Source organism: Bos grunniens, chromosome 5 (genome assembly GCF_055505025.1).
Source record: "Bos grunniens cultivar Pamir isolate PY7600 chromosome 5, Bosgru_T2T1.0, whole genome shotgun sequence".
NCBI classification, from domain to species: domain Eukaryota; kingdom Metazoa; phylum Chordata; class Mammalia; order Artiodactyla; family Bovidae; genus Bos; species Bos grunniens.
In genome coordinates this window covers 15,555,281-15,576,978 of record NC_141169.1, presented here as the reverse complement: position 1 = coordinate 15,576,978, position 21,698 = coordinate 15,555,281, and the positions used below count along the sequence as shown (strand labels likewise).

The 21,698-nt window shown below is 36.3% G+C and overlaps 1 protein-coding gene across 4 annotated transcripts in view; it reads right to left on the bottom strand.

Annotated features, from left to right (window-relative positions):
* Positions 1–21,698, bottom strand: part of LRRIQ1 (leucine rich repeats and IQ motif containing 1) — a 236,041-nt gene that overhangs the window by 89,183 nt on the left and 125,160 nt on the right. For all 4 annotated transcript variants that reach the window (XM_086403705.1, XM_086403709.1, XM_086403708.1 and 1 more), the window contains exons 19-22: positions 11,061–11,150; positions 10,293–10,414; positions 9,675–9,770; positions 9,338–9,420 (exon numbers count right to left, since the gene is read on the bottom strand). In XM_086403705.1, the coding sequence (XP_086259831.1) occupies positions 9,338–9,420; positions 9,675–9,770; positions 10,293–10,414; positions 11,061–11,150 (391 nt within the window). The remainder of the gene's footprint in view (positions 1–9,337; positions 9,421–9,674; positions 9,771–10,292; positions 10,415–11,060; positions 11,151–21,698) is intronic.

Genomic DNA, 21,698 nt, shown 5'->3' with positions numbered 1-21,698 from the left:
GTAATTTTTATAGCCAAGAGAATTCTGAACCTATTAATTTTACAAAATAAATGTAGAAGTAGGGCCCTATAACTTTTTATTGATAATAAATGGTTCTAAGGCATGTGAAATTGGAGATTTGGTGTGGTTTAATTAAGACAAAAGGTTTGTGCTTGTTGAAGAACTGTAATAAAGAGTAGAAAGTTCTGCATTTAAAGTAGGTTAATATACTTTAAAAAGATAGGTTGTATCTGATTGATACAACGTTGTATGTCAGAGATACCTCAATAAAAAAATTAATGAAGTAGGCTAACATAAAACCACAATTCAGCACAGTACATTTTATTGATACCTTTATATCATCTTGCAAAAAGACTTTAATAATTTTCTATTAATATCTAGTATAATAGAAGTGAATATGTCAAATGAAAAATGAGATTTAAAATATCATAAAACCCAAATTACTTATTTTAATTAAATGTTAAGATAGCATGTTTTTAAAAATGTGAATTAGAAAAGCAGAAGAGTATTTGCAGTTATTCTCAAGTATGAGTATACTGAAGATTTCCATTAGTCTTCCAGTTATAATTTGCCCTTACTAAGCATGATTCACACGTTTCAGAGAGATTTTGTTTTTCAGATTAGGGAAAATATCAGTCAACACATCTCATAATTGTAAGCAACCAAGGTATGGTAAGAGTTGGGTGCTTCTATATGAATTCAATATGAATTATCAATAATAATAATAATAACTATATATTCAACTGAACAAGTACTATATATCACTTAAATCAGTAAACAAATACTGGTATGTTAAAAAGAGCATTAGTGGACGTCCCTGGTGGCTCAGTGGTAAAGAATCCACCTAGCAATGCAGGAGACATGGGACCGATCCCTAATCCGGGAAGATCCCGCATGCCACAGAGCAGCTAAGTCCATGTGCCACAACTACCGAGCTTTGCCCTAGAGCCCCCAAGCTACATCCACGGAAGCCTGTGCGCTTAGAGCCCTTGCTCCCAACAAGACAGACCACTGCAGTGAGAAGGCCGAGCACCGCAACTAGAAGACCCCACACAGCCAAAAACAAATAAATGTTTTAATGAAAGAGCATTAGTCAGTCAGGGAAGGCAGATTACTATGGGTTTACATATTCTATGATACCTTATTATAACCTTTAATTTTTCTACACATTCTCCTTTCTTGCCTTTTCATTTGATCTGTTTGTATTTCCTGACAAGAAATATTGCAATTGAACAAAACTGGGTTAGATCCAAGCTCCAATTTTTACTAGTTGTATGATTCTGGTCAAATTGGTCCCACAGTCTGCTTCCTTTTTGTCCAATAATATTAACTTTGAAATATTACTGTGTGAATTAATTGTATGCAAAGCATCAAGACATAAGTGTAGGTAGGTACTCAATAAAGGGCAGGTACTAAACAGATAATTACAACATAAAAACAATAACATTTCCTGAGAAAGATCTTAAATCATTACTATAATAAGGTAGGATATAAAGGAACAGACTGTTCGATCCATAGTTGACTTCATTTAATTCAATACAGCACATGAAATAAAAGCAATGGATCTTCTCTAAGTTCTTTTGTACTCCTTTGGGCAAATAATAAGCTCTCCATGACTATTTCTTAATTTGTAAACCATGGATAATGATAGTACTTTCTTCACACTACTATCATGATTAAATAATTCAACATATAAAATATTTAGAAGAGTTGTCTAGTTCTATATTCTCCAGGCAAGAATAATGGAGTGGGTAGCCATTCCCTTCTTCAGAGGATCTTCCCAACCCAGGGATCAAACTTGGGTCTTCTGCACTCCAGGCAGATTCTTTACTGTGTGAGCCACCAGGGAAGCCCTAATTTACTTAATAAGATCATTTTATTCATCAAGAGCACATAAATAATAGCATTCTGATTACATCACCTTAAATGGGTTTAAAATAATTCAAGTTGCAAAGGAATAATAATAATGAATAATGATTAGAGACCAAAAATATAGTAATTCTAGATGGGAAAAAAATCACCTGATTCTAATGGTCCCTGGAAAGACCACCATGAATGATAACATTGCTACCTTCAAAAAATACACTAGTAAGAAAGCCAGTAGATAAGGACATTGTAAAGACCATTCCAAAGTCATTTAAATCTACCCCTCAGTACTCTTGCCTGGATAATCCCATGGACAGAGGAGCCTGGTGGGCTGAAGTCCATGGGGTCGCGAAGAATCAGACACGACTGAGCAACTTCACTTTCACTTTTCACTTTCATGCACTGGAGAAGGGTGTGCTTGCCTGGAGAATCCCAGGGATGGGGGAGCCTGGTGGGCTGCTGTCTATGGGGTCACACAGAGTCAGACACCACTGAAGTGACTTAGCAGCAGCAGCAATCATCAACAGCAGGTCTATGTTGCTGTTTTTTTTAATTTTTGTATCTCCCAGTATGACTTGCCCAGTATTTGAGAAACAGATTTTAAATACATCTTTGTCATTTATTTAGAGAAACCCATTAGTAAACTGCAGTTCATGGGATCATAAAGAGTCAGATAGGACTTAGCAATTAAACAACAACAATAAGTAAGCTGAGTTTCCATTATGTATGTGGTTCTGTGCTTGACACTTTATATCCATTACTTCATTTAAGTAACAATTTTCTTTAGGCATTATAATATCCTTAAAATTATTTCAATCCCTTTACAGATTTTATGAAATAAAATAATTTTATTTCAATCTGTAAAGATCCTGAGCAATCTCTTTACAGTTTCTTTAATCCTAAACTTAGCTCACTGGTTTATCTTACTAATGACATACATGAAAATCTGAAAATCTGGTTATTTTCCATTTTATGCATGTGCCATTCAGAGCAATACTATAAAATAAGTTTTATGCTAATGTTGAATGACTATAGTTCATTATTTAATTACAAGTATTATTTACTAATTTAAATTTGCTTTCTCATGGTAAAGATGCTGCCTGCAGTGCAGGAGACCCGGGTTTGATCCCTGGGTTGGGAAGATCCCCTGGAGAAGGAAATGGCAACTCACTCCAATATCCTTGCCTGGAAAATTCCATAGACAAAGGAGCCTGGCAGGCTACATTCTATGGGGTTGCAAAGAGTTGGACACAACTGAGTGACTTCACTTTCTTTTCTTTCTTTCTCAAATATAGGCTTCCCTGGTGGTTCAGATGGTAAAGAATCTGCATGCAATGCAGGAGACCTGGGCTCAACCCCTGGGTAAGGAATATCCCCTGGAGAAAGGAATGGCTAACCACTCTAGTATTCTTGCCTGGAGAATTCCATGGACAAGAGCCTAGCAGGCTAGTCTATGGGTTTGCAGAGGTGAACACAACTGAGTGACTAAGACTTTCACTTTTTCTCAAACATAAACATATACTTTAAATAACTATAAATTACACACACAGTCATACACATACATGGAGTTATATGTCTTTAGTGATGTTTACCTAACTTACTGCTGATCTGCTTAACAGCTATTTATTGAACATCTACTATAGTATTTAAATGACTATAAAATAACGCTAAAATACTAAATGACTATAAAATAGGGCTTCCTTCTTAGCTCAGTTGGTAAAGAATCTACCTGCAATACTGGAGACCTGGACTCGATTCCTGGGTTGGGAAGATCCTCTGAGAAGGAAACGGCAACCCACTCCAGTATTCTTACCTGGGGAATCCCATCGGCAGAGGAGCCTGCAGGCTACAGTCCACGGGGTTGCAATAGTCGGACACGACTTAGCGACTAAACCTCCACTACGGTATTAGGTTCAGGGAATTTGGTGGGGAACAAGTGGAGACTGAGTCCTCCATGATTTTAGTGTTCAAATAAGTTTTATTATTGTTTTATTTAGAGCACAATGAAGTAACATTTAATCAAAATTCTTTTAAGTTCCTTTTGGGAATCACTGAGGTGAACAAAATAAATCAGCAATACACTTCACTTTGTCAGTTTTGTCTAAGCTGTTTCCTTTTGATCCTTCCTCCTTAACATGTCTTAATTGTCTTATCATTTTGCAACCTGATCTCTTTGCTATAGCTCATAAATGGCTTAATTCATACTAAAAAGTTAGCTTTTATTATTTTCTATATGGCTTAATTCTTGGCTATAACTAAATGTTACCAACACAGTTGCAAGCTTTTTTCTTCATTCACATGGGATCAGCACATATTTATTGAATGCTTTCCATGTACTTGACACTTTGCTAGGCATTATCAACAGCTGCAAGATGATTCTTATCCCTAGTAATGTGTGTGTGCACATGTGTGTGTGCTCAGTTGTGTCTGACTCTTTGCTACCCCACAAGGCTCCTCTGTCCTTAGTATTTCCCAGCAAAGAATACTGGAGTGGGTAGCCATCTCCAGGGGATCTTCCTGACTCAGGGATTGAACCCAGGTCGTCTGCATTGCAGGCAGATTCTTTACCACTGAGCCATCTGGAAAGCCCAATATCCCTAATGGGAGTTCTATCTTTATAATGAAATTACCTTCTTTTCTTCATCCGGTTTATCTTTCTTCTAACTCTGAAATTTGATATGCATAAATATGATAAATGTTGGAAAGCCACATTATGTTTTCATCCTTACATTCTTAGCCCTTAAACTTACCATTCGTTCTCCACTAAAATCCCTATACACAGACCTCTACTCTTTGAAGAGAGCTCCACATTAAAACCACTCACTCACTCTCTTTCTCCATCTGGCTCATCTCAGTTTTGCTACCAATTATGATATCTTTAGGATATTGACCCTTAGATTTTCAATAAACCAGCAACTCTCACTTCACACATGATGTTCTTCACTGCAGCACTAACCTCCAGACTTCACTGGGTATCTGCTAAATTCCTACCCAGATCACCAAATTCTGAAGTCACTTTTGTCCATGACACGACAGTAAAAACAAAAAGACAAGAAAACAAAGACCCAACAAACACAAGATCAGTCATCACTGGTTCACACCTAGGTCCATCATGAGGCAAAGAGCAATGGCTTACTACAGATAACAATTAGAACCCAATACCAAACTGAGTAATCATGGTAACTCCTCACAATTTTAGATTCCATCCTGTGGCTTTCAAATAATTCCTCCTCACCCTTCTCCCCATCCTCTCTCTTCTGCTTAAAGCAGATGACCTTATTTATCCTAATGGAAGTCCCCAATATTGAAAGTCCTCTGAAGGCTTCCCACACTGTTTGCTTTCTCAGCCCCTTGTTTCTCCATTAATCAGTAACCTGACTGGTATTCCTCTCCTATCTGCTGCTGCTGCTAAGTCACTTCAGTCGTGTTCGACTCTGTGCGACCCCATAGATGGCAGCCCACCAGGCTCCCCTGTCCCTGGGATTCTCCAAGCAAGAACACTGGAGTGGGTTGCCATTTCCTTCTCCAATGCAGTAAAGTAAAAAGTGAAAGTGAAGTCATTCAGTCATGTCTGACTCTTCACGACCTCATGGACTGCAGCCTACCAGGCTCCTCCATCCATGGGATTTCCCAGGCAAGAGTACTGGAGTGGGCTGCCATTGCCTTGCTCCTATCTGCAACTTTCTTCAAATAACTAACCCCCTACCTTTTGCCCTATTTTCACTCTCATCTTAATCAAATATTATTGACATAATCCTTGGTTAAATAAATATATGTACAAGATACAAACAGGATATATTATTAAGAGCACCAACAACTGAGCAACTTGCTATAAGGTGAAATTTGGATTAATGCTTCCATACTTCTATATTTATGCCCCACTGCTTTGTTAGACTGAAGGGATTCCATTTAATTTTCTCTTCTCTGAATGTCCCATCTGACACTCTCCCTACACCCAGGAGACCAGGGTTCAATCCCTGGGTCAGGAATATCCCCTGGAGAAGAAAATGGCTACCCACTCCAGTATTCCTGCCTGGAGAATTCCATGGACAGAGGAGGCCGGAAAAAATAGATTTGATTATAAATTAATGTTAGTAAGTGTCAGATGGAAACTAAACAAGTAAATGGGGAAAAAAAAAAAAAAAAAAACCACATACCCACACACACACAGGACTTCCCTGGTGGCTTAAACAGTAAAGAATCTGCCTGCAACGCAGGAGACCTGGGTTCAATCCCTGAGTCAGGAATATCCCCTGAAGAAGGAAACGGCAACCCACTCCAGTCCCCTTGCCTGGAGAATTCCATGGACGGAGGAGCCTGGTAGGCTACAGTCCATGGGATCATGAGTCAGACAGAGCTGAGTGACTACACCCACAGAGCTGGTTAGTCTCCCGCAGTTTTATGAACAATGTTGCCCTCTTGTGGCCTGAAATTTTCAAGCTGGCAAGTTGGACATGTAAGAGATAGACATATAAAACTGTATATTTGAAAATTACTAATAAATGTTGAAGTATTTAACAGAATTAAAATGTTTAAAATATAATTTAAATGTATTAAGTAATAAAAGTTTAAAATTATGGCCATTAGAGGCAAATTGAAAGTGAAAGTGAAAGAAAGTAAATGTCAAAGAAAGTGAAAGTCGCTCAGTCATGTCCAACTCTTTACTATACAGTCCATGGAGTTCTCCAGGCCTGGAAACTGAGGTGGGTAGCCTTTCCCTTCTCCAGGGGATCTTAACAACCCAGGGATCAAACTTAGGTCTCCCACATTGCAGGCAGATTCTTAACCAGCTGAGCCACAGGGGAAGCCCAAGAATACTGGAGTGGGTAGCCTATCCTTTCTCCAGTGGATCTTCCCGACCCAGGAATCGAACTGGGGTCTCTTACATTGCAGGTGGATTCTTTACCAACTGGCTATAAGGGAAGCCCAAATTAGTTAATAGCATATCACAACTCATTAATTAATTGCATATATTAATTGATTGCATTAACACTAGAAAAAATTTTATTCTATAAGAAGAAAGACTGAGTTACAGAGTCTTAAATTATTTGCTCACATATGCAAAAAGAGATAAATGCTACATCATCTACCTACTAAAGATTAAAATATAATTGTACAGGATCCCACTAATTTTCTTTTTCTTCTTTAATTTTACCTTGACTATATCTATTCTGGGTATATGTGGTGAAGGGGGAGTAGAGAAAAAGAGTAAGAAGGATTTAAAGGTCGTCATTTTGTTTCACACTTCAGAATGCAAATTTTTGAAAATTGGTTTCATTTCATCAATCTGATAGTATTTTGATAAAATACTATTTTGAGAAACAAAACAAAAGCTGAATAGAAAGACGCAAAACCTCACACAGTAATAAGAATGTGATTTGGCTTACAATCATGTAACTAGAATAAATATCTCTATAAAAATTATATGACTGCCATTTTGGGTCTTTACCTAACAGGTCATACTTAATGACCACTGGCAAAATACTAAATTTAAGATATACCTGTTAGCTTGAATATCTGGTTTTCCTTTTTCTTTTGTTACCCTATCATGCCCCCTTGTGACAGATAAAAAGAAGTTTAACTTTTGCTTCATAATATTATGTCTAATTTTTGGCCACTGAAGCAATGATTTTTATTTTTATTTTTATGTTGAGCATATATTCCTTAATAAAATTTTTCTAAAAATATTACCTACTATGCTGATTTATTAAAAATGTACTCAACCTAAAAAAAAAAACTCAGTTATTAGAAATAGCAAGAAAGACTTATATATTTCCAGAGACAGAGTCTAACAAGACAAAATTTTCCTTAGCTTCACTAGCACAGACTATTGCAAATACTGTAAATAATTTTAAAAATTAGATCTTGAACATAAATAATAAATATGTGTTGAACACTGGCTGAATCAGTTCTTAAGCTACTTTTGGTATTTGAACTTGCTCCAGGAGTTTCAGTAACTTTTATTAATCTCAAAACATTTATTTAAATGTTGCTTTTGATACTGTTGAAAGTGAGTAGAAATATCCATCAAAGCAATACAACATTATCAAACTACCCTGAATTACTGCACTGAATTCCACTTCCTTAGAATTGAAGGAGAGTCTCACTATTTTTAAGAGTTTGGGGTTATATTTCCCTGGGTAACCACAGTTCACAGAGCCCGGATGGACTTGGTAGGAGTTTACAACATAAGAGTACAGGATGCACTAAACAATCTGACAACAAAGCAAATATTGACATTTTCTCTAAAAAGCCTTGACATTTTAATTCTTTAAACCTAAAAATCTTTGAGTACACACAAAAAATCACACTTATCTTAAAAAGATAAAAGATAAAATTAAGATATCACTATATAAGGGCAAAAAAGGAAAGTTGAACATTTATGAATATAAAAATGAGTCATCAGTAATTTATCAATGGCTAGTAACTGCTGTGTTAACAAATATCAGTTATTCCTCAGAAACCAACAGTATCTTAGTTATTTTGTTTCTAAAAATTATATATATACCTATACACACACATATTTCTTAGAATTCTATAATTGAATTGATCAAAATAATAAATAGAAAATTAATAAAGGTAAAAATTAATCTGAGTGTTTCTTTGTATACTGGTATAAGCTAGAAGTATAGGATAAATATAGACTCCTTGCTTGTCTCAGGAGTAATCTTACTTTTATGGAAACATTTCACTGACATTAAGATTTTTATAAAGGAAATTGATGAATGAGAGAAGCAGATAGAAAAGAATGTCATGTTACTTATACTGAGCCTATGAGTCCATGAGTAAACACAAAGTTATATGAAATATACAAATAAATTGTCTTAATTATAGCTATAAATTCATTAACCACCTATTTCTTGCTCTAATATCTATAAATTACTCCACATATTAAGTAATTTTAATAAAACAACTAGAGGTGTCCAAATAAAGACAAATGACTTGAAAAGCCTGGCAAGTGGGACAGAAGAAAGATGCCTTTGAACATTTTGCAAGTTCAGCATAACCACAAAAGATATTCACTGTGCTCGTTTCCCAAAGTGTCAAAGCTGATATTCATGGAACTGATAAATGTATGGAAATAGTTTATAGAATAATCAAGCAATTTAAAAACACACAAAGGAATAAGCACGTGAAGCAGATGCTCTTTAGAATCACCATTTGCTGTGACGAACCAGCTTAGAAAGCAATTACAGCATAATTCTCAGTGTACAATAGATAGAATAATCAATAGCAAAGTAGGTAAGAAACAGGGGAAAGTAAAAATAGCATTTAAGAGTATAATAAATCATTAAATGCAATATCATAAATTTCTCTACATTTTTCTTATGATTTTTATGGAGTATTACCTTAGACAGTCTCATATCTGTGCATTTTATTTCTATGCTTATTAAATACAATTTGCTAAAAATAGTTTAAATGATTATATTTTCAATGTCAGATACACAGTTATTGAGCATTGATTACCCACCTAATTTTTTCCTTAATTTCTTTGATTTCATTTTCTGTGCTCTCTTCAGCATCTGCTGAGCAGTAGAAATATCCTTAAAACCCCTATTAAAAGATCAAATTTAATAAAGGCAAAAATCCTCAGACTATATTTATATTATGCATATACATATAAACATACGTATCTGAATTATATCATACCAAAACAAATTTGAATTCCCATTTAAGAATCTAAATTTAACAGAGGTATAGTTTCTTAAAAACTAATAAAGATATTCTTGAAATCTTGAAAAATACCTGTTTTGGATATTTAAAGTATCTAAATTTCTTAATATGTTAGGGTTAAATGAACTACATACCATTCTTCTGAAATTTTTTCTTCTTTTTCAGACTTTAGCAGACTCTTTCTGCTGGTCTTTGCTTCAGGTAGTCTGGATAAAGTTCTATTTTCTGATCTAGCAATAGGACAAAACCACACTTGACTGAATCAACACAAGTATATCAGCACTTTTTAAAACTACAAGCTGTTTATGTTGTCTCACACTTGGAAATAAAATATATTTAAGTTACAGAAAAAACTTTATCTTGAAAAGTAATAAAAGTCAGCCATTAATTTAAAATGTTTACATTTCAATTACTTGAAGCATATTTCAATCCTATTGTCGAAAGAAACAACATTGGAATTTTTATTCTAATTCTTATCTCTACCTATATAGCAGTATTTAAAAGTCCATTTGTATACAATAGTTAATAATATTATTTCACTGATACTTTGGATTTGCTTTAATGAATATATATCACACATTTTTCTTACACTGAAAACTCCATAAAATCATTAAATTTTTAATACAAATGCTCTGCCATGTTCTAAACAAGCAAATTCATACATATTTTCATAATCTTACAATTTTTTTAAGGAGTATAATATCCTTGTCATTCATTAAAGGTTGATCCTCTAAAAGAGCAATTTAGCTTACCTGCTATTAAATTGTGTGTGTTCTGATGAAAGCACATTTTCTTTCTCATTACATAGCCATGCTTGAGCTGGATGACTTGGTAAATTAAGTGAAGTATCATCATATTTTAAGATTCCAGAGAACTTGCCAGAAAAAAATGTACATACATATAAAATAAATTGAAAAAATCTAACATTTATATTGTATTACTTTACATACATATTACTGAGTAGTTTAAGAAAAACATATAAAAATTAAAAATTGTAATAAAATGAAATTTATAGACTAGACATACAAATGTCCTTTCTTGTTGTGGTGAGAGGTATACTTTTTGTATAGTTTGCATATACAAAATGATTAATTGAAAAGATCATTAAAAAATTCAGAAAACAAAAACTTCAAAGATTATCAAATAAATAACAGATATTACAGTTCATTGACCTCTGACTGAGAATCTTCAGCTGTTGCCCTTTTAATGCATATTTTTGTATTTTTAAAGTGCTGTCAACTAGTGATTTTATGCAGCTGAAGCATATCATATATTTTTTTTTTTTTTTGCTACTGTGAAATAAAGTGTTGAAAGAAATCCAAAATAAAGAAAAAAAATTAGGAGCAAATGAAAGAAAAGCTACATGAAAAATTACATCTGGGGATGAGGAGGAAGTCAGAGGCTTCTAAAAGTAATTGTGTTTTTCAAGTCAATAAATTGTATTATTAATCACTGCAGCATAGCACAACCTTAAGAAATGAGCAAAGATCGAGCACTAAGAGATTTCCATGACATGTTACCTTTGGCCAGTGCAGCTGGTTTGGAAGAAGCAGTGTTTGTGAAGGGAAGCGGGCGGAATCTAAAGCAAGCCATTCCTTCTCTAAGGCAGCCTGAACAAATAATAACATTAATGTACATAATTTAGTTTGCATAACTTTTATAAAGATTCTTTTAAACTGTCTTACACACTACCAATGTTAAGAAAGTATATCAGCATTTCTACTTAGAGGAAAATTTGCTACTTGCTCTCGTTATGAATCTGTTTAATGCAAACATTCTAAAAAAATGGGATAAAATTTTTCATCCCCAAGTAGAATAAAGTAAAACCTTGAGTACTCACATGTTCTAAAAAATGAGAAGTACAGATTGTTCAGTGTATTAAACTGTTTGAGAACTAGGACTCTGAGCCAACTCTAGAAGTAACTGAAGGACATAATCGTTTAACTTTTTATTATGCAAATTATAATATTTTCCAGCAATCCTCACTATTTAAAATGTATATTATTTTAACATATTAGTATCACTTTTTCTGAAAATACTATCTGTAAGTTAGCTTTTACTTAATTTTAGTTCAAAATTTCACAAATTTTCTGGATATATGGAAAAAAAAGAATTTTGTGGCAATATATGGAACGTGGTTCCTGATATTATATTCTCTAATTCAAAGGTTTGAATGATAAAAATATAAAATTTGAAATGATTTTGTCACTTCACTCTTCATCTTATAAGATTTTTATTCCATTTAGGTAATTTTCAAACTTTTTATCTTTCTACAATGGAACTGTGCTAGTTACACTAGTATTGTATAATTTAGGATATCATAAAAAAATTAGGATATCATTATCTAAATTTTATTTGCTTGGCTTATCTAATATGGCTTAAATAATATTCTTTGGTTCTATAATTTTTAAAAAATCTTTAAGGAAAAAGGATGGTCATAATACCAATGAACTTGATTTTTAAAAGTTTCTAAAATGATCAAACATATTTATGTTTTAAAAACTGGAATGACTATAAACTAAGACTTAAATTCAATTTTCCATTTATATAGCTTCAGTGTTTCTTGACTGTCTCTTGAAAGACCATTGGAAAGGCAAGACTAAGACATCCGGACTACAGACCAGCAGTGCAATGGCAGACCATTGCTTACAGCATTCAGTCTTAGGTAATCTAATCAAATTTATGTTATCTGAATATCTATGTAAAAAGAACACACATGTGCACCAGTACATTGTTCAGTTCCACCTGGGAAGAGATTATTAACACATATGTCACAGTTATATGCTTGTTATACCTGGTTTAAGAATATATATCTGACTTAAGAGGGGCTGCTGCTGCTACTGCTAAGTCACTTCAGTCGTGTCCGACTCTGTGTGACCCCATAGACGGCAGCCCACCAGGCTTCCCCGTCCCTGGGATTCTCCAGGCAAGAACACTGGAGCAGGTTGCCATTTCCTTCTCCAGTGCATGAAAGTGAAAAGTGAAACTGAAGTCGCTCAGTTGTGTCCGACTCTTAGCAACCCCATGGATTGCAGCCTTCCAGGCTCCTCCATCCATGGGATTTTCCAGGCAAGAGTACTGGAGTGGGGTGCCATTGCCTTCTCCATAAGAGGGGCTACTAAATGCAAAATTGCAAGCAGTATGCGTGGCTGAGGTTTTTTAAATATTTATTCTGTATGACAATTCAAGGAAAATTTAGGTCTATCCCAGGAAAGATCAAGGTCCGAGACATATCACTTATCGTTAAATTAATATTCTTATTCTGTAAAACTGCTAAAATGAAGAGATGTGGAGACAATACTACAAAAGGCAAAATGCCAGAGGATTCTGGGATCATGGTGGATTAGGTAGCACCAGGAAACTGTCTCCCAACCTACACAACAACTGAACCCACAGAATCTGTCCAGTATAACCATTTTAGAAGTCTAGAGTCTACTGAGGGCTTGTAATGCCCTGGGGAAAATGGTTAATTTTGGTCATTATCAATTCTTAGCATAGTAACAGCTACCCATTTCCATTCCCCAGCCCCGAGGCAGGCAGTCATTCATGTGTTTTAGGAGTATGTTGCATATAGCTTGCAGTGGTCAGGGCAGACAATGAGGATGCTGTCTTCCAAATATTGGAGATATGTGATTGACCTTTGTTGCTTCTGATCACAGAGGTACAAAGAGGTGAGTGGCTATATCATATAGATGATACCATAGAGACGTTTCTTCCTTGGAAAAGCTACATAAAGTTTGGGGAAATTTTTAGTTCTATTAATACCTAAAAGTGTAGAAAAATTTGAAAATAGCTTTTATTATTTTGTTTAATATAAGGTGACAGACATTTTTAAGATTCTAGAATAATTCTTTAACTTTAGTCTTTTAAAAATTTTAGAGACATAAATAGAAGGTGCAATATAAAATGCTAAAGATACTTGGTAATTATATAATCTCAAACAAAAATGTTAGCAAGACTACTGATTTATACCAGTTCAAGCTTATTAATATCAAATATACATGATAGTATCTAGTATGTTGAGGAAAAAAAACTCAAAACATCAGGAGGAATTGGTCATACTTATAAATATTCTACTGTTTAAAAATGTATATTAATATGTCTTTCTTACTGCTGGGCATATACAAATTTCATTTATTGCTTAAGAAAACCTTCTGCTCAGATATTCCTTAATTTACAACTGAGAATTTGGAAAGCTTTCTGTTTATTAGAAGACTAAATCAAAATTTATTTACATATTAAAAATAAAATTGTTCATGTCTCCTGGTTTATGGGAACTTTAATAGAATTTGTATTTTGCTGTTGTGTGAACATTGTATAATCTGAATTAAGTTGAATCACTTCACAGTGATTTTCAGGTCTAATATATCCTTCTACTTTTCTGCCTATTTGTTCTATTAATTTTTGAGAGTTTGATATTGAAATTCCAACTAAAAATCTAAATTTATCTACTTAAAAAAATAAGTGTAATATGGTAGATCAGACAGTAAAGAATCTGTCTGCAGTGCAGGAGACCCAGGTTCGATCCCTGGTTTGGGAAGATCCCCTGGAAGAAGGGAATGGTTACCCACTCCAGTATTCTTGCCTGAAGAATCCCATGGACAGAGGAGCCTGGCAGGCCACTGTCCATGGCATCACAAAGGGTAGGACACGACTGACCCACTAAGCAGAGCACAGCATGGACACACACAACTTGGAAGACTTTCAAGGGAATTAAGATGAGTGAAAAAAACAATCCGCAAATGTTACAAATTGCATGACTCATTTATATAACATTCTTGACATGACAACATTATAGAAATGGAGGACAGATGAATGGTTGCCAATGGCAAGATACTGGACTGGGGAGGTGGCTGAGGCTAGAGGGGCAACATGATGGATTCTTATAATGATGGAACTATTTTGTATCCTGATTGTGGTGGTGGATACATGAGTCTACACGTGATAATATCATGATAAAACTGGATAGAATTAAACACACATGTGAGGACAAATAAAACCAGGGAAACAGAAAAACATAAAGTTGAATTCAGATAAATTTGCAATCATGCATTCACAACATTTGAATATACATACATTGGACTTTTTATCAAAGAAGAAATTTTTACCCTATAATCCAACTTTGAAAGACTATGAAATAAGGCTATCAGAAGAGCTGGGAGTTACCTTCATGCTTATTTGCATGAAAATGAAAGTGAAACTCACTCAGTTGTGTCCCACTCTATACAGTCCATGGAATTCTTCAGGCCAGAATACTGAAGTGGGTAGCCTTTCCCTTCTCCAGGGGATCTTCCCAACCCAGGGATCAAACCCAGGTCTCCCACATTGCAGGCAGATTCTTTACCAGCTGAGCCACAAGGGAAGCCCAAGAAGACTGAAGTAGGTAGCCTACCCCTTCTCCAGCGGATCTTCCCAACCCAGGAACTGAACTGGGGTCTCCTGCATTGCTTATTTGCGTATGTATATCTAAATTTTTTCATGCCAACTAGTACAATCCTTTCATTTAACATATGAAACTAGAATCAGACTTGCTCTAAGCCACAGGTTACTTAGAGTTGAACAAGTCCTACAGATTCTAAAGCCATGTCTTGATCTTTTTTTCCTTCTATAATCCCTGACTCTTAGCCCCAGCAGTTTCCTCCTCTTCTACCCAAGTTGACTCATGCCATTTTCAAAATAATCCTAACACTTCTTGATAACTTTCGTTGCACCTCAGAATCCTTACAATTCTTGGAAACTTGGCCCATTACGAATATCAAAACACACTTTCTAAACTCTCCCTTCCAATATCAATGTTGATACCTTTTCAGTTATCTATTAACTAACTTCAGCCATATAGCTATGGCCCTTGGAATTCATCTGTATAATTTTTCTGTTTTCTGAACCATTAGAGCCTGACAGTTATGTGGTTTTTATCACAAAAGCTAACTCAACAATGATCTGATAGACTGAGTTCACTACTCTCACTTCCTTCTGTCCACATGCCTAGATAAGGCAATTTAATCAGTTATGTGGCTGTCCTCAGAAAGGGGCCATACCCTTGCAGCTACTTCCTATGTAATAATTATGCAAAAATACATGGAGGATGACACAGACATATATTGACAGCTCAGGATTTTCTCTTGATCATTCCTAGGCATAGAATATATTTCTTTCCCTAATAGGAAGTTCCAGGCCAGCTTGACTGACACATTCTTAGGATGAAGCCTGACAAAAAGAGGCTTAGGGTATACAAAGTTAATTCTGGTTAAGTTTTATAAAAATGCACTTGTTCCTCTTCTGAACCCTTCCAGACAAAAGGTCTAGGTGTGAATAGAGAATCATTTTAATCACATTAATAATGTGAAGTTATAACTACTGAAGCGGGACACACAATGCAGTTAGAATCACTTCTTAAACTAGGAGAACTGCTCATATCTTTGAAAAGAAAACCTCAGATTCTGAGAGGTATAGGGAAGGGAAGGACATTAATGATCTTCTGTCCTTCAGAACTACTCTTGAAACCTCCCACCATAAGAAAAATGTCCTTTGGGGGCCCTCCCAAGCTTGTGCAAACACCTTAAATTTAACTCAGAGCTGGGCCTGCCACCCCCTTCCAGGAGTCTGTGACTACACTGTGACAGTCATTTTCCTAAGTCTATCATGATATTGGGTGATGGTCCCATATCTTGCACCAGTCCCTGCTTCCACCCCCTCATAAAATACCTCTGGATTATCAGTCTTCCTATGGTGTGGACAAATGCCACCTGGAAGGTGTCCTTGTCATATTTCACCTGCAAATGTTTAAGAAAACACCACTATGGCCTTGAAAGCATTCAGGTAAGTCTCAGTTCACTGGCCAGGGTTGTTTTACATGGCAGAATTGCCTTAGAATTCTTCTTTGAGGGTCAAGAAAGAGTCTGTGTAATAGCTAAGACTTCCAGCTGTATCTAGAATAAAGCTGAAGTCCAAGAGGAAGTTCAATGCAGAAGCTTAAAGAGGAAATGCCTGGTTCAGTTCACTTCAGTCGTTCAGTCGTGTCCGACTCTTTGCGACCCCATGGACTGCAGCACGCCAGGCCTCCCTGTCCATCACCAACTTTCGGAGCTTGCTTGAACTCATGTCCATCAAGTCAGTGATGCCATCTAGTCATCTCACCCTCTATCGTCCCCTTCTCCTCCTGCCTTCAATCTTTCCCAGCATCAGAGTCTTTCCCAGTGATACAGCTCTTCCCATCAGGTGGCTAAAGTATTAGAGTTTCAGCTTCAGCATCAGTCCTTCCAATGAATATTCAGGACTGACTTCCTTTAGGATTGACTGGTTGGATCCCCTTGTAGTCCAAAGGACTCTCAAGAGTCTTCTCTTGAAGAGTCTTCTTTTGAACCACAGTTCAAAAGCATCAATTTTTAAGCACTCAGCTTTCTTTATGGTGCAACTCTCACATCCATACATGACTACTGGAAAAACCATAGCTTTGACTAGACAGGCCTTTGTTGGCAAAGTAGTGTCTCTGTGTTTAAAATACTGTCTAGGTTGGTCATAGCTTTTCTTCTAAGGAGCAAGTGTCTTTTAATTTCATGGCTGCAGTCACCATCTGTAGTGATTTTGGAGCCCAAAAAATAAAGTCTGTCACTGTTTGCATTGTTTCCCTATCTATTTGCCATGAAGTGATGGGACCAGATGCCATGATCCTTGTTTTTTAAATGTTGAGTTTTAAGACAGCTTTTTAACTCTCCTCTTTCAATTTCATCAAGAAGCTTTTTAGTTCTTTACTTTCTGCCATAAAGGTGGTGTCATCTGCATATCGGAGGTTACTGATATTTCTCCTGGCAATCTTGATTCCAGCTTGTGATTCATTCAGTCCAGCTTTTCTCATGATGCATTCTGCATATTAGTTAAATAAGCAGGGTGACAATATATAGTGTTGATGTACAACCAGTTAGTTGTTCCATGTCCAGTTCTAACTGTTGCAGCTTGACCTGCATACAGATTTCTCAGGAGGCAGGTCAGGGTGTCTGGTATTCCTATCACTTTAAGAATTTTCTGCAGTTCGTTGTGATCCACACAGTCAAGAGATTTGGCATAGTCAATAAAGCAGAAGTAGATATTTTTTTTTGGAACTCTTTCTTTTTCAATGATCCAACAGATGTGGGCAATTTGATCTCTGGTTCCCCTGCATTTTCTAAATCGAGCTTAAAGATCTGGAAGTTCACGGTTCATGTACTGTTGAAGCCTGGCTTGGAGAATTTTGAGCATTACTTTGCTAGCGTGTGAGATGAGTACAATTGTGCAGTAGTTTGAGCATTCTTTGGCATTGCCTTTCTTTGGGATTGGAATGAAAACTGATCTTTTCCAGTCCTGTGGCCACTGCTGAGTTTTCCAAATGTGCTGGTATATTGAGTGCAGCACTGTAACAGCATCATCTTTTAGGATTTGAAATAGCTCAACTGGAATGCCATCACCTCCACTAGCTTTGTTCATAGTGATGCTTTCTAAGGCCCACTTGACTTCGCATTCCAGGATGTCTGGCTCTAGGTGAGTGATCACACCATCGTGATTATTTGGGTCACGAAGACCTTTTTTGCATAGTTTTTCTGTGTATTCTTGCCACCTCTTCTTAATATTTTCTGCTTCTGTTAGGGCCAAACAATTTCTGTCCTTTATTATGCCCATCTTAGAATGAAAAGTTCCCTTGGTATCTCTAATTTTCTTGAAGACATCTCTAGACTTTCCCATTCTATTATGTTCCTCTATTTCTTTGCACTGATCACTGAGGAAGGCTTTCTTATCTTTCCTTGCTATTCTTTAGAACTCTGCATTCAAATGAGTATATCTTTCTTTTTATTCTTTGCTTTTCACTTCTCTACTATTTCCAGATATTTGTAAGGCCTCATCAGACAATCATTTTGCCTTTTTACATTTATTTTTCTTCAGGATGGTATTGATCCCTGTCCCCTGGAGAACGTCACGAACCTCCATCCATAGTTCTTCAGGCACTCTGTCTAACAGATCTAATCCCTTGAATATATTTGTCACTTCCACTGTATGATCATAAGGGATTTGATTTAGGTCATACCTGAATGGTCTAGTGGTTTCCCCTACTTTCTTCAATTTAAGTCTGGATTTGGCAATAAGGAGTTCATGGTCTGAGCCACAGTCAGCTTCTGGTCTTGTTTTTGCTGATTTTATAGAGCTTCTCTATTCTTTGGCTGCAAAGAATATAATCTGTCTGATTTCGGTATTGAACATCTGGTGATATCCATGTGTAGAGTCTTTTCTTGTGTTGTTGGAAGAGGGTGTTTGCTATGACCAGTGCATTCTCTTGCCAAAACTCTATTAACCTTTACCCTGCTTCATTCTGTACTCCAAGGCAAATTTGCCTGTTACTCCAGGTGTTTCTTGACTTCCTACTTTTGCATTCCAGTCCCCTATAATGAAAAGGACATCTTTTGTGGGTGTTAGTTCTAGAAGGTCTTGTAGGTCTTCATAGAACCGTTCAATTTCAGCTTCTTCAGCATTACTGGTCAGGGCATAGACTTGGATTACTGTGATATTGAATGGTTTGCCTTGGAAATGAACAGAGATCATTCTGTTGTTTTTCAAATTGCATCAAAGTATTGCATTTTGGACTCTTTTGTTGACTATGATGGCTACTCTGTTTAGTCTAAGGGATTCTTGCCCACAGTAGTAGATATAATGGTCATCTGTGTTAAATTTCACCCATTTCAGTCCATTTTAGTTCACTGTTTCCTAAAATGTCAGTGTTCACTCTTGCCATCTCCTGTTTGACCAGTTCCAGTTTGCCTTGATTCATGGACCTAACATTCCAGGTTTCTATCCAATATTGCTCTTCATAGCATTGGAGTTTACTTCCATCATAAAGGTTACAACTGGGTAACCTTTAATGAAGTCTGGTAACCATCATCAAATGTATCATGAGGATAGCCTAATGAATTTTGTCCTAGCCCCTGTCAGATTATTCACAGTAGCCATTGGAGTGGCTATATGTGAGAAAATCTGCCACATACATACTAGGGGTACATATTGTTGGGAGATAGCTTTCTTTACGTCTCTTAACACTTCTGTGTGATTTATGACATCTTTTGTTCTGGACTATCTTTCCAAAGATGTTAATATATTATAGCTAACAGACTTGGAAAATATAGTTTCTGAGTGTCTTCTTGTGGTGCAGAGGCAAAATTTGTTTGCGTTCTGGTGTAAGAAAATAATGACTTCCTCTAGAGCATAAAACAAGCAGATTTTTGCAGTCCTTATAAAATGTAGGGTTTCGTAGGCCTCCCAATTCCCAAGGGGGAATTCTTCTCTATGGAACTTGAGGGCAAAGGGGAATAAATATCAGCATGACATTTCTGCTGCCTGACAAGTAATACATGTCTCATTTCTTCTGTCAGCCTCCTTGAAAGTGTGGCAGCCTACCTTGTTAGATTGCATGCAGGATAAAAATTTCAGATCCCTCACTTCTCAGCATTTAAAAATTTAAGGCAAACTATGGGCTTTATGTTGGAGAAGGCAATGGCACCCACTCCAAAACTCTTGCCTGGAAAATCCCATGGACGGAGGAGCCTGGTAGGCTGCGTCCATGGGGTTGCTAAGAGTCAGACACGACTGAGCGACTTCACTTTCACTTTTCACTTTCATTCATCGGAGAAGGAAATGGCAACCCACTCCAGTGTTCTTGCCTGGAGAATCCCAGGGATGGGGGAGCCTGGTGGGCTGCCCTCTATGGGGTTGCTTCAGTCACGACTGAAGCGACTTAGCAGCAGCAGCAGCATGGGCTTTATGTAAAGAGACCCAACTAGTCAATCCTAAAGGAAATCAATCCTGAATATTCATTGGCATTACTAATGCTGACACTGAAGCTCCAATAATTTGGCCACCTGACTCATTAGAAAAGATCCTGATGCCTGGAAAGACTGAAGGCAGGAGGAGAAGGCGATAACAGAGGATGAGGTGGCTGGATGGCATCTTGAGCAAGCTCCTCGAGGTGGTGACAGACAGGGAAGTCTGGCATGCTGCAGTCTATGGGGTTGCAAAGAGTCAGACATGACCGAGTGACTGAATTGAAGTGAATTGATGGGCTTCCCAGGTGGCGCTAGTGGTAAAGGACCCTCCTGCCAATGTAGGAGATGTGGGTTCAATCCCTGGGTCAGGAAGATCCCCTGGAGTAGGAAATTGTAACCCATTCCAGTATTCCTGCCTGGAAAATTCCATGCACAGAGGAGCCTAGCAGGCTTCAGTCCATGGGGTCGCAAAGAGTCGGACATGACTGAGCATTCACACACACATGCTTAATAAAAACCCAAATAAATTGATTTTGGTTATCGGTGTACCCTTGGTTAACCATTTGTTAAATGCAAATATTTCAGACAGGCAACAAACCAATATAAAAACTTCATGGCAGACTTATCCAGGCTTTTTGTTTGAGGCAAATTTATTAAGACAGTTTTATATTCACTTCTTTTATAGCAATTGTAATTCACCGTAAAATTCAAATATATTTCCGATATCTTCTAGACTAGGGACCGTGTCATATCTGTCTATGTACATATGCTGATACCAAGCATGGTGCCCACCATATGTAAGCATTCAGTATTTGTTGGCTGGGAGTGAAAAATCAGTTTGAATAGATGACTACAACTCTTTTGGGATATCTTAAAGAAGAGTTTAGACTTAATCCAAAGGAACTACTGTTATGACCTAAATAAGATGAAAAGGAAGTTAGATAAGTCTGGTTAGATAAGACTGGTTAGATAAGACTGGTTAGATAAGTCTTGCATTTGTATATAGGAAAGTAAAAGAAAGAAAGAACAACACAAAAAAAGCAGTTACACTTTGATAATTTGATTATGTCATCTGAAGTTGTTAAGATTATTTGAAAATTAAGTGATGGCAATAAAAAAAAAAACAGTAAAAATTATCAAAGGAAAGAAAAGTAACAATACCTTCCTAATTGGTATTTAGCTTTAATTCTTAGCTCCCCTAAACTATAATCTCTGTATTAGAAACAAATTTATCCATTTAAAACAATAATACATTTAACTCCTTTGCTCAAAACCAAGTAATAATTTTCTATCACATTTGAATAAAATTCAAAGTTCTTGAAATCATATCATGGGCTTTATGTGGACTGTTGCCTGATCATTTTCATGTTTCTTCCT